General features: G+C 36.4%; 1 protein-coding gene across 1 annotated transcript; it reads right to left on the minus strand.

The window, feature by feature from the left end:
* Positions 1-17: 17 nt before the first annotated feature.
* On the minus strand, positions 18-6,542 carry LOC144419826 (uncharacterized). Its single transcript, XM_078109902.1, has 2 exons — positions 5,386-6,542; positions 18-4,548 (listed from the first exon to the last, which is right to left on the minus strand). Exons 1-2 carry the CDS (start codon positions 5,627-5,629, stop codon positions 4,346-4,348), a joined length of 447 nt encoding a protein of 148 aa, XP_077966028.1. The 5' UTR covers positions 5,630-6,542; the 3' UTR covers positions 18-4,345.
* Positions 6,543-12,893: the final 6,351 nt, after the last annotated feature.

The raw sequence follows: 12,893 nt of genomic DNA on the forward strand, positions 1-12,893 counted from the left end.
TTTGCATTAGTGGCGGGTGCTTTTTAAAAAGATTCTCCAATTTGAATCAAGTTTCTAATAAAAAGCTATGATCATCAAAGAACAGAGGGGGTCATTGGATTAGGACCCCTAAGTCCATAAACAGTGGTTCCCCACTTTTGTCATTAAATTCCTCTCTTCGTCTATTTAAAAACTCTTTATTCCTCTCTCACTATGCACAACAACCATTTTTTTCATTCAATCTTCAAATCCTTAGCTAGTGTTATGCTCAAGTCTCACTCCCACTTATGTACAGTTCAAGTAGTTTATAATTTGTGCTTGAAATAAGTATTGTAGTAATGACAAAGAACCAAATAATATTAAAAATGCTACGGCAAATACAAAGCGAAATTTCGACCCAGGAACGACAATATCATTCCTGTTGAGGAATTCCTTCCCGGTTGAGAGACACTGCCTTAAACGCGTACCAGAGAGAATTATGACGTCATATTGATGTATTAATACGTCATTATAACGTCACATTTGTAGCGTCAAATCCATACAATTTCTCAATTCCACGAAGGCGTTGATAGTTCCATATCTTTCATATACAATACGGACCGTATACGCGGTCGAGAAATTACTGATACAAGGCCAGAACGTCAGAAGTGAGGGGTGTGCAATCTTCAATGCAGGAGGGCCTGATACAAAACACTTGGGCCGCACTTTTATTTAACATAGACTTTCTAGTAGTTGCACTCTCAAAAATTTTGGTTATTGATTTTATGATATGCGTTGTTCACTTCGCACAAGCTTGCTGTTAGAGCATTGTGACGTCTTAGGCATAGATAATAAATTGGACTCAGGCATGGAACGGCAACGCAAATGGATTGGAATCACCCAAATGTACCAGATTGAACTAAATAAGATAAATTCGGTTCGCGGACCGCACACAATTCAAAATTGACACTTCTCCGCGGGCCACACAATTTTTTCTTGTAGGCCGAATTCGGCCCGCGGGCCGGTCGTAGGTTGCACACCCTTCGTTAAATATAAAATACGGGTTCATCCTATATAGCAGGGGGCCAAGAGGCCAAAGAAATTGCCCGCACAGAATGGTGGGCCATTTAAGTGTGACGTAACAGATTATATTTTATGAACATAATTTTATGTACAGTGTTATAAATGCAAAATTGGAAAACAATGAACCTCATGCCAATACTCAATTTAATCGCAGTCTCAACAACCTAAAATACAACCTAATTATCAAACTAAAATACAACTTACAGTCTTACACAGACAATCATAATCTTACAAGCCTATTGCACCATACAGATTTTAATAACAACAAGCATGTAGCGCATGCTGAATTGGTTAAAAGCGGAAATTTATGGCAGCATCAGGCGGGCCAAATTGTGTCACCCGACGGGCCGGATTTTGCCCGCGGGCCGTAGTTCGCCCTTGTCAGCCTCCTAGCAATCAATCCTTCTCACGGTTGCGAGGTTTCTATCAATACCAGACTGACTGCCTGGTATCTATCATGATGTAGAGCTCTGGTGTGACTCATTTCCTGTCTGTTATTACTTGCCCCGAACAAAAGCGGTTTGACGCACAGATTTGGAAGATTAAAAATGTGTATTTAATGTGCGATCTTGTAGTGGTTTACTTTCTAGACCAGCGTTTCCCAACCGAATTGGGGGGGATTTTTCAAATTACTTTGAGTCAGAAATCCATGTTGAGTTTTCCGTGTGAGTTGTAGTATACAACAGAAACCCAAAAGGATTAAAATTTAAGTCTTTTCAAAAATATGAGTTCTTTATAATAATCTAGGCCAGGGGTTCTCAAACTTTCATTGTTACGGAGCCCGTGAAGTGGTTGGCTATTATTTAGAAAAGAAAGACATTGCTATCCACCGATTAATGTTCCTAAGTAAATTAAAATTACTTGGAACTTTAGATAATGCGATATCTGAGTTACCGCCTAGTTGCCACCGTTGTCAAAGTTTTTCAATGCCGTTTTTTCCTTCCTTGGACAGTTACAAAATTAGCCAAGTCAATATGTCAATAAGCAAAGGATTGCTCGCGGAGCCCCTAGGTATCTCTCATGGAGACCTGGGGCTTTGTATGGAGCAGTTTGAGATTTTATGCACTAGGCTGCCAATGTCGGCGCAGTGCTGTAGGGCTAGAGTAGTGATTGGCAAGGTTTTTGAAACAGGGGCCAAGAATTTTGCCCACCTAGATTTGCGGGCCAAGTAATTATGACATAAAAAGTTACATTATTATGACAATATCTACAGTGTTACAAAAGCAAAAGTGGAAAACAATGAGCCTCGTGCCAAAACTAAATTTTATCGCAATCTCAACAAATTCCTTGAGCTATTTCAGCTGAAACATCAAAATTTGTCCATGTCAGGGCTAGAGTTTACATGAGGGATTCGCGGCGGGCGTCGAACTTTCAAATTAGTATGGATCGGGAGTCGAAAGTGAATTTTGTATTTTTATGTTGAGTCAGAGTTACATATTTTATCGAAAATCACTCGTCTGTCTCGTCGAGTCAAAAGTCATTTGAGTTCTATTAATGCCTAATTGTTGATTGCGAATCCGAGTGATTTCATTTTGATAACTCGAGTCACTTCGGGGTCTTTGATAAACGGTTACTCGAGCCTCTCCATGTTCAGTTATTTTCCTAGGCCCACTCTAAAACAAATTCAAACACCCCTCTAATTTTAAGCCATACTTTAATTCTTAACGTATTGTATAAAAATGTATTAAGATATTTGGAAAGTGGCGTATATGCCGGTGAATATGATCATCAAACACATAACACATTTTCATAAGTTACAAAATATTTTTATCACTAATAACGAAATATCTACCACCCCCTAAATTTGAAAAAAACATGAAATAAAAAACTGGGGAACATACTAACTCCAACATTGCTAAGTGGCACTATTTGTCAAAACCAAAAAAGATAGTGAAATATTGCTGCTCTGCATTGAAGATTAAATTATTGAAATAAAGAGACCGATAGTGTTTTTGACAGCTTCGCTTTGTCTAAATCTAGGAAACAGGTATTAAAGTGCTTGAGTAAATGCTCCGAGTAAATATTTGATATTTTGGTATTCCAGTAGCATGTGTACCAGGTTAGGGTTAGACCATAATTTTATTTCGATTTTCCCTATTTTAGTTCTATTACTAGTTCGGGGACTGTCTGTGTTAGCCAAGTGAATTTTTACCCCCTGCCCATAGATTTCAGTCCCTTTAGAAACCTTGATGTAAAGTAGGCGAACAAAATTAGTTACCTCTACATTGGTAGACACACTTCTGGAGTGCCGTTATTTAATTATGTTTGTTTATTGTGCAATACATGAAATAAAATAAATACCGCCCCCTCATTTTATATATGAACATATCGAGCCGTATGAATAACCTTGTTTCTATAGATAATTGATATTAAATTTTATTTCGATTATCCTCATTTTAGTTCCATTACTAATTTGGGGACTGTCTGTGTTAGCCAAGTAAATATTCCCACTGCCCATAAGTTGCAGTCCTTTTACAAAATTTGATGTAAAGTAGGCCAACAAAATTATTTACCACCATATTGGTACATACACTTCTGGAGCGCCGGACATAGTGTCTACTAAAATCACTCGTTCAAGTTTAGTTTACTATAATAAAGTTTTCAATATGTTCATAAAGTTTAAATTGGTGCATAAGTTTAGAAATCTCTAGTTTATAGATGTCGGACAATTTTAGAACCCTGGTCTTGTGGTATAGGATATTCAGGTTAGAACGAATAGATGCCCTACAGAGAATTCTAACAGCCCTATTTTGTAAAATCTCTAATTTATTCAAGTTTGTTTTGGTAGCGGAACCCCATGCAGCTAAGGCATATTGGATATGACATTGAAAAAGAGCCAAATATACTGTTCGCAGAGTCGAGTCGTTTACATAATGCCTTAACTTCCCTAGGATCCCGACTGATCTTGACAATTTCTTATGCAATTCATTGGTATGAAAGTTCCATTTTAATTGATTGTCAATAGTGAGGCCAAGGTATTTATAAGAGTGAACAATTTCAAGAGGGATACCTGTAATTTTGATTGAGATGTTCGCATGTCTGGCTAGAGATTTGTGGCCGAATAACATGACTTTGGATTTTTGTATATTCACAGTAAGTTTATTGGAAGTCATCCAATCATATACTTTATTCATTTCAGTGTTCACCTTGTCTTGGAGAATACTCGGATCTTTTGCACTGTAGAGCAGGCAAGCATCATCAGCAAACATTGTTGGGATAGGTTTATTAAATATACATGATACAATTGTTAATAAAGTGAATAAAAAAGCAAACTTCACAAGAAAAGATCTCATATAATGCTCATCTAACCGTTTTTTTCTTTCCAGAGGGATAGAACAGCATATTTCTGATCATCAACTAATTCTGTGCTGTGATCCGTGATATCACAAACTTCTCGATAACTGAGAACGAGGCCATTTTTTGATTGAGCAAATATTTTGAATTGTTGCAGTGAAAACTTGTCTATTGTCTCGTAGAAAGCATCGTCAAGTTCGGTGATTGCAGACGCTGAAAAAATATTTATTATTTAATGAAAATGATATATTTATATGTAAAATAATAATTATTAGAAATGTATTAATTTTTATGTATAATGAATTTAGTCTAATGTCGGGGACATGACATTTCCAATTTTAAAACAATTTAAATTCATAATCATTGCCAATTTTATTTAATTTTCTTGTATTATTTAAAATTTCCATTATATTGGTTGCCGAATTAACCGATTTAACATCTGTATTTTGTATTGTATTTGAACAACCTTTTGTAACTTTTCTTTAATATCAATATTTAAGACAAGATAAAAAATTATTTTATCTTCGTATCTTCGTACCGTTTGTTTTTTTGGTTAGACAGTTTTATTTAATCTTACAAAGAATTTTATAAAGAAGTATTTAATTCCAGCAAAATTGCTTTGAAATGGAATAACCAATTATTTGACTATTTTGGGTGACACTGCTCGATTACCAGTAGGCCATGTTGGTTTTTCGCGTCCTTCACACTGAAATACGGCTTGTTTATAATTTTTCACAATTTGTTTGTCTTGTTTTTATTGTCAGTACGGCGAAAAATAAACTTCGGGTTACTTAATGGACCTTTTTCAACGAAAGCGCTCCACATACGCCTAAACAGGTAAAATCACTAATAAACTGGTAATAGCATTTCGAAAGATTACTGGATGCCAGCAAAACAACTGTAAGTTGTGTCCGACCTTAAAGCCATTCATCCAAGGCTTGCAAGGGAGAATTGAGAATTTTGTGCAGAAAAGTTGCCATTTTTTCAACATTGATCTCCAATATAAGGCAGATGATCTGATCCAATCTTTAAAGTATGAAATGAACCTACCTTCTGGATCAACACTAGATGCTTCATTGACATCATTTTGATCCGACGATCTCGGCCCTGGATTCTTCTCAATTCCGTGAACAGCAAGCAATGCAAACACGAGTGTTAGAATCGCTAAAGACAGTCCCGTTGAATAATCCGAGAGTTGTAAAGTGGAAGTCGGTACCCGATTCTCTTTAGTTCTACAACCGCCTCGAAATAGACCAATTCGAATGCGGTATGTAGACAAATCCACGTTCGCCATTGTTACTATGTTAAACCTCACGAAAAGCAAACTTTGATATGAATTTGTTTGTCCTCCCTTTTCTTTGCTTGGTACGTTTAAAATGAAGTAAAATAACCTAGATTTATATGGTAATGAAAAAACGCACAAAGTTTACAAAATATTTCTATTATTTGTTTTTCATTTTATCCTTTTAATATTTGATTCAGATCTTTACTTTTACTTGAAGTCTTCCCGTTATGAGTCGATCTTCATATGAATGTTAGGGAAATTAGTGAGAAAACTTATAAATGTTAAATAGATAATATATTACAACACAGGAGGTCAGGCGACGTGGTAATAATATTGTGATTTGTCATAAAAAAATAAAATTCTTAAAGACTTATAAACGATCATGCAACGGAATATAATTGATGTCAACGAGGCGTTTTTGCTTGGCGATGATGACTGGAGTCGAGGAATGTGATTTCATTGTTTGCTCGACGGCGTCGAGTGGGATTGGTAACGTGATATTCTAATACAGCCAAAATGATGCATATACAGCTACTTATATGCACGTAGCGCTATTTGCCTATGCATTTATAGTAAACTCAATATACATATACAACTATTTGGGTGATATAAAATGCAGCCAATGACATATGCATATACAGCCAATTCTAAAAACAATGCATTCATCCGTGTTATGTACGTACATGCCGGCATATATACTCAACTCGATATACACATACATTTATTTAAACGCCAATGCTTAATATGCATAAAAGTTCTAATAACACTAAATTTTGGTTGATTTTTACTGTTTTTATACCAAAAATATTTCAATGTATATGACTCGACGAAACTGTACTGCTAGCAATTGATGAGTCAGTCCATGTAAAGCAAGAAAATTCCAAATAGCGTATGAGCGTTTCCACACCCCGACTGGCTTAGTATTCATTGTCAAAATAATATTTGGCGTTCGAGATGTGTGTGTTCCAATATGGAGGTAACTAGTTTTTATCCGCCTACTTTACTTCAAGTTGTGTAAAAGTACTGAAACGTATGGAGTATATTCACATAGTTACCACAAACAGCCCTCGAACTCGTAATAGAACGAAAATAATGAAAATTGGAATAAAATTATGCCCTAACCCTAACCTGGTACGCACACTACAGGGGTACCCAATATTTTACAAAATTCGCTCCCTGTAATAACTTGGGAATGTTAATCAATGAAACTATTTGTTTGCACGGTACTCCCGAAGTAATATTGCGGACACCGGAAAGTAGTATGTGTACCAAGTTAAGGTTAGGCCATAATTTTATTCCAATTTTACATATTTTAGTTCCCCGAGTTCGTGGATTAGCCAAGGGACTCCCGTCGTATTTCTACCTAAAAGTATGCCTAACCTAGTACACATATTACATATTTTATCACATATTTTTATTTTCAAATCATTCGGAACCCAAACTGAATAATTACTAATTTGTTCTTTTAAAACGTGGCGGGGATGTTTTTTCAAATCTTGCATTTTTGCATTAGTGGCGGGTGCTTTTTAAAAAGATTCTCCAATTTGAATCAAGTTTCTAATAAAAAGCTATGATCATCAAAGAACAGAGGGGGTCATTGGATTAGGACCCCTAAGTCCATAAACAGTGGTTCCCCACTTTTGTCATTAAATTCCTCTCTTCGTCTATTTAAAAACTCTTTATTCCTCTCTCACTATGCACAACAACCATTTTTTTCATTCAATCTTCAAATCCTTAGCTAGTGTTATGCTCAAGTCTCACTCCCACTTATGTACAGTTCAAGTAGTTTATAATTTGTGCTTGAAATAAGTATTGTAGTAATGACAAAGAACCAAATAATATTAAAAATGCTACGGCAAATACAAAGCGAAATTTCGACCCAGGAACGACAATATCATTCCTGTTGAGGAATTCCTTCCCGGTTGAGAGACACTGCCTTAAACGCGTACCAGAGAGAATTATGACGTCATATTGATGTATTAATACGTCATTATAACGTCACATTTGTAGCGTCAAATCCATACAATTTCTCAATTCCACGAAGGCGTTGATAGTTCCATATCTTTCATATACAATACGGACCGTATACGCGGTCGAGAAATTACTGATACAAGGCCAGAACGTCAGAAGTGAGGGGTGTGCAATCTTCAATGCAGGAGGGCCTGATACAAAACACTTGGGCCGCACTTTTATTTAACATAGACTTTCTAGTAGTTGCACTCTCAAAAATTTTGGTTATTGATTTTATGATATGCGTTGTTCACTTCGCACAAGCTTGCTGTTAGAGCATTGTGACGTCTTAGGCATAGATAATAAATTGGACTCAGGCATGGAACGGCAACGCAAATGGATTGGAATCACCCAAATGTACCAGATTGAACTAAATAAGATAAATTCGGTTCGCGGACCGCACACAATTCAAAATTGACACTTCTCCGCGGGCCACACAATTTTTTCTTGTAGGCCGAATTCGGCCCGCGGGCCGGTCGTAGGTTGCACACCCTTCGTTAAATATAAAATACGGGTTCATCCTATATAGCAGGGGGCCAAGAGGCCAAAGAAATTGCCCGCACAGAATGGTGGGCCATTTAAGTGTGACGTAACAGATTATATTTTATGAACATAATTTTATGTACAGTGTTATAAATGCAAAATTGGAAAACAATGAACCTCATGCCAATACTCAATTTAATCGCAGTCTCAACAACCTAAAATACAACCTAATTATCAAACTAAAATACAACTTACAGTCTTACACAGACAATCATAATCTTACAAGCCTATTGCACCATACAGATTTTAATAACAACAAGCATGTAGCGCATGCTGAATTGGTTAAAAGCGGAAATTTATGGCAGCATCAGGCGGGCCAAATTGTGTCACCCGACGGGCCGGATTTTGCCCGCGGGCCGTAGTTCGCCCTTGTCAGCCTCCTAGCAATCAATCCTTCTCACGGTTGCGAGGTTTCTATCAATACCAGACTGACTGCCTGGTATCTATCATGATGTAGAGCTCTGGTGTGACTCATTTCCTGTCTGTTATTACTTGCCCCGAACAAAAGCGGTTTGACGCACAGATTTGGAAGATTAAAAATGTGTATTTAATGTGCGATCTTGTAGTGGTTTACTTTCTAGACCAGCGTTTCCCAACCGAATTGGGGGGGATTTTTCAAATTACTTTGAGTCAGAAATCCATGTTGAGTTTTCCGTGTGAGTTGTAGTATACAACAGAAACCCAAAAGGATTAAAATTTAAGTCTTTTCAAAAATATGAGTTCTTTATAATAATCTAGGCCAGGGGTTCTCAAACTTTCATTGTTACGGAGCCCGTGAAGTGGTTGGCTATTATTTAGAAAAGAAAGACATTGCTATCCACCGATTAATGTTCCTAAGTAAATTAAAATTACTTGGAACTTTAGATAATGCGATATCTGAGTTACCGCCTAGTTGCCACCGTTGTCAAAGTTTTTCAATGCCGTTTTTTCCTTCCTTGGACAGTTACAAAATTAGCCAAGTCAATATGTCAATAAGCAAAGGATTGCTCGCGGAGCCCCTAGGTATCTCTCATGGAGACCTGGGGCTTTGTATGGAGCAGTTTGAGATTTTATGCACTAGGCTGCCAATGTCGGCGCAGTGCTGTAGGGCTAGAGTAGTGATTGGCAAGGTTTTTGAAACAGGGGCCAAGAATTTTGCCCACCTAGATTTGCGGGCCAAGTAATTATGACATAAAAAGTTACATTATTATGACAATATCTACAGTGTTACAAAAGCAAAAGTGGAAAACAATGAGCCTCGTGCCAAAACTAAATTTTATCGCAATCTCAACAAATTCCTTGAGCTATTTCAGCTGAAACATCAAAATTTGTCCATGTCAGGGCTAGAGTTTACATGAGGGATTCGCGGCGGGCGTCGAACTTTCAAATTAGTATGGATCGGGAGTCGAAAGTGAATTTTGTATTTTTATGTTGAGTCAGAGTTACATATTTTATCGAAAATCACTCGTCTGTCTCGTCGAGTCAAAAGTCATTTGAGTTCTATTAATGCCTAATTGTTGATTGCGAATCCGAGTGATTTCATTTTGATAACTCGAGTCACTTCGGGGTCTTTGATAAACGGTTACTCGAGCCTCTCCATGTTCAGTTATTTTCCTAGGCCCACTCTAAAACAAATTCAAACACCCCTCTAATTTTAAGCCATACTTTAATTCTTAACGTATTGTATAAAAATGTATTAAGATATTTGGAAAGTGGCGTATATGCCGGTGAATATGATCATCAAACACATAACACATTTTCATAAGTTACAAAATATTTTTATCACTAATAACGAAATATCTACCACCCCCTAAATTTGAAAAAAACATGAAATAAAAAACTGGGGAACATACTAACTCCAACATTGCTAAGTGGCACTATTTGTCAAAACCAAAAAAGATAGTGAAATATTGCTGCTCTGCATTGAAGATTAAATTATTGAAATAAAGAGACCGATAGTGTTTTTGACAGCTTCGCTTTGTCTAAATCTAGGAAACAGGTATTAAAGTGCTTGAGTAAATGCTCCGAGTAAATATTTGATATTTTGGTATTCCAGTAGCATGTGTACCAGGTTAGGGTTAGACCATAATTTTATTTCGATTTTCCCTATTTTAGTTCTATTACTAGTTCGGGGACTGTCTGTGTTAGCCAAGTGAATTTTTACCCCCTGCCCATAGATTTCAGTCCCTTTAGAAACCTTGATGTAAAGTAGGCGAACAAAATTAGTTACCTCTACATTGGTAGACACACTTCTGGAGTGCCGTTATTTAATTATGTTTGTTTATTGTGCAATACATGAAATAAAATAAATACCGCCCCCTCATTTTATATATGAACATATCGAGCCGTATGAATAACCTTGTTTCTATAGATAATTGATATTAAATTTTATTTCGATTATCCTCATTTTAGTTCCATTACTAATTTGGGGACTGTCTGTGTTAGCCAAGTAAATATTCCCACTGCCCATAAGTTGCAGTCCTTTTACAAAATTTGATGTAAAGTAGGCCAACAAAATTATTTACCACCATATTGGTACATACACTTCTGGAGCGCCGGACATAGTGTCTACTAAAATCACTCGTTCAAGTTTAGTTTACTATAATAAAGTTTCACTTCCAAAACTTCCTCAAATACAATTACACAATTATGAGATTTTAAAATTGTTTTCATCATAGCTCTCATACTTCCATATATAGGAAGAAAGAGATATTTAAGCCCTTATTTCTACATATCCATATCCATATACGGTAATTGACGAGACATAATGCCTGCAACTAATGTTCTCATCTTGCGCACTGTATACCACTTCCCACAAATTATAAATATGTAAAGTCGCACAAATATATATTAGATTTTGAAAATCCTGTGTCTCTCAATGTAGCCTACCCTGTTTCATATAGAAACTTGAATCTGCGTTTCTACGTATTTATATATAAATGCGACAATTGATAGGATTTCGTGCCCTCTACAAATATCTGCATTCTGTGGTCGCGCATACTTTATCATATACAATAACACAATTTATAGGTTTAAAAGAACTTTCAGCACACCCAACTGTGTTTAATTCCTTAATTTAGTAAGCAATTCGGGATTCGAATCCGCGTTTTTACGAATATAAACTGATAGCGCAGTAGTCCCCAACCGGAGGCACGTGGCCCACCGAGGGCCCACCGAAGGGCCACAGAGCAGTTGGAGTGGGCCAACCATTCAAGGTGCAGAACTGTTTTTACTTTTACTAGAAAACTCCCCGTTCTTCCCAGTTTCATTTATTGATAAGGTTATTTCACAGGGTGTTTTCCTTTGTTGAGCCTGGATTGTTTGAACATAATGGTATTCGGAATCTACCAAGCAAAATACCACTGGAATGATATACAGGGGGTCATGAGTGCTAAAATCCTCCAAAACGGGCCCCCGAGACAGAAAAAGTTGGGAACCACTGTGATAGCGCATCGTGAGTAATCCACATTTTCCACTTGCGCACGTATAGCCCCCCTCCTTATAAAATTATCAAATCTGTCAAACAACACAAATATAAATCTTAGAAAAGTACTGCATGTAGCATCCCTTACTATGAATCTTGCATCCTTGATTCGAACCCGCATTTCCACATATTTTTATTGAAATCATATTTGATAGTACATCACACCCACTGCAAGAATTCCGCGCTTATCGAACTTTATCAAATTTTAAATTTAATGAGTCATACAAGTATTAGATTTGCCCTGCCCTGTTACTTCACTCAAATTAAATTGAAAAGCCGGGATCGAAAATACTTTTGTATATATATATAAATACTTATACAATAATATTGATATTACCTACTACTGCAAGTGCGTCGCGCTTTCTAAAATTTAAATTTAATAAGCCATACAAGTATTGGATTTGCCCTACTCTGTTACTTGACTCTATATACACTGACAAAATGCGGATTTCTTCGGTATTGTTCCATTACATCTGAACCCACGTACAATTGAACCCGTAATTTGAACCCACGATAATTGCACCTGCATACTGTTGCACCTATGGAAATTTTTTTACGGATATTTGAACCCATATACTAACACTCTTAGCATCCGCATATAGATTGAACCCGCGGATATAAGGGTCCAAATGTATGGGTTCAAATGTACAGTCACCTTCAGTATATATCTATACTTATACATAATAGTGATAGTACCCATACTACTGCAAGTACTCCGGGATATTCAAACGTCATCAAAATTTTAATTCAATAGCCCACACAAGAATTAGATTTGCCCTGCCCAGTTACCTGACGCTAAATAGACTGAAAGAGTCAGGATACGAACAGGCTTTCGCATATATTTATACTTATACAATAATATTGATAGTATATACTACTGCAAGTACACCGCACTTTCCAGAACTTTATCAAATATCTAAATGTGTAAAGCAGTTGCCTCCCTGCTTCGACCGACTTATTTCCTTGTGTCGTTTAATGCACACCAGCAAATTCTAAAGGCGTCATTCCTAATTTACATAAATTTTAAAAGATGGTAAAAATAACCGGAATTTTGACGTAATTTCAATAGTAATTTAGTCGCACTTCATCAAAAATTGCATTTTCATCAATTTTTTTGATCTACCACAATACGACTCTACTTTACTCTAGGATTTTACTACCATTTCAAAATAAACTTGAAAAAGTAATCAACAGTTAATTCCACATTATTTTTAACAGTAACGTCACGAATACTTCCTTATATATAACCATATATTC

This window comes from Styela clava, chromosome 2, assembly GCF_964204865.1.
Source record: "Styela clava chromosome 2, kaStyClav1.hap1.2, whole genome shotgun sequence".
NCBI classification, from domain to species: domain Eukaryota; kingdom Metazoa; phylum Chordata; class Ascidiacea; order Stolidobranchia; family Styelidae; genus Styela; species Styela clava.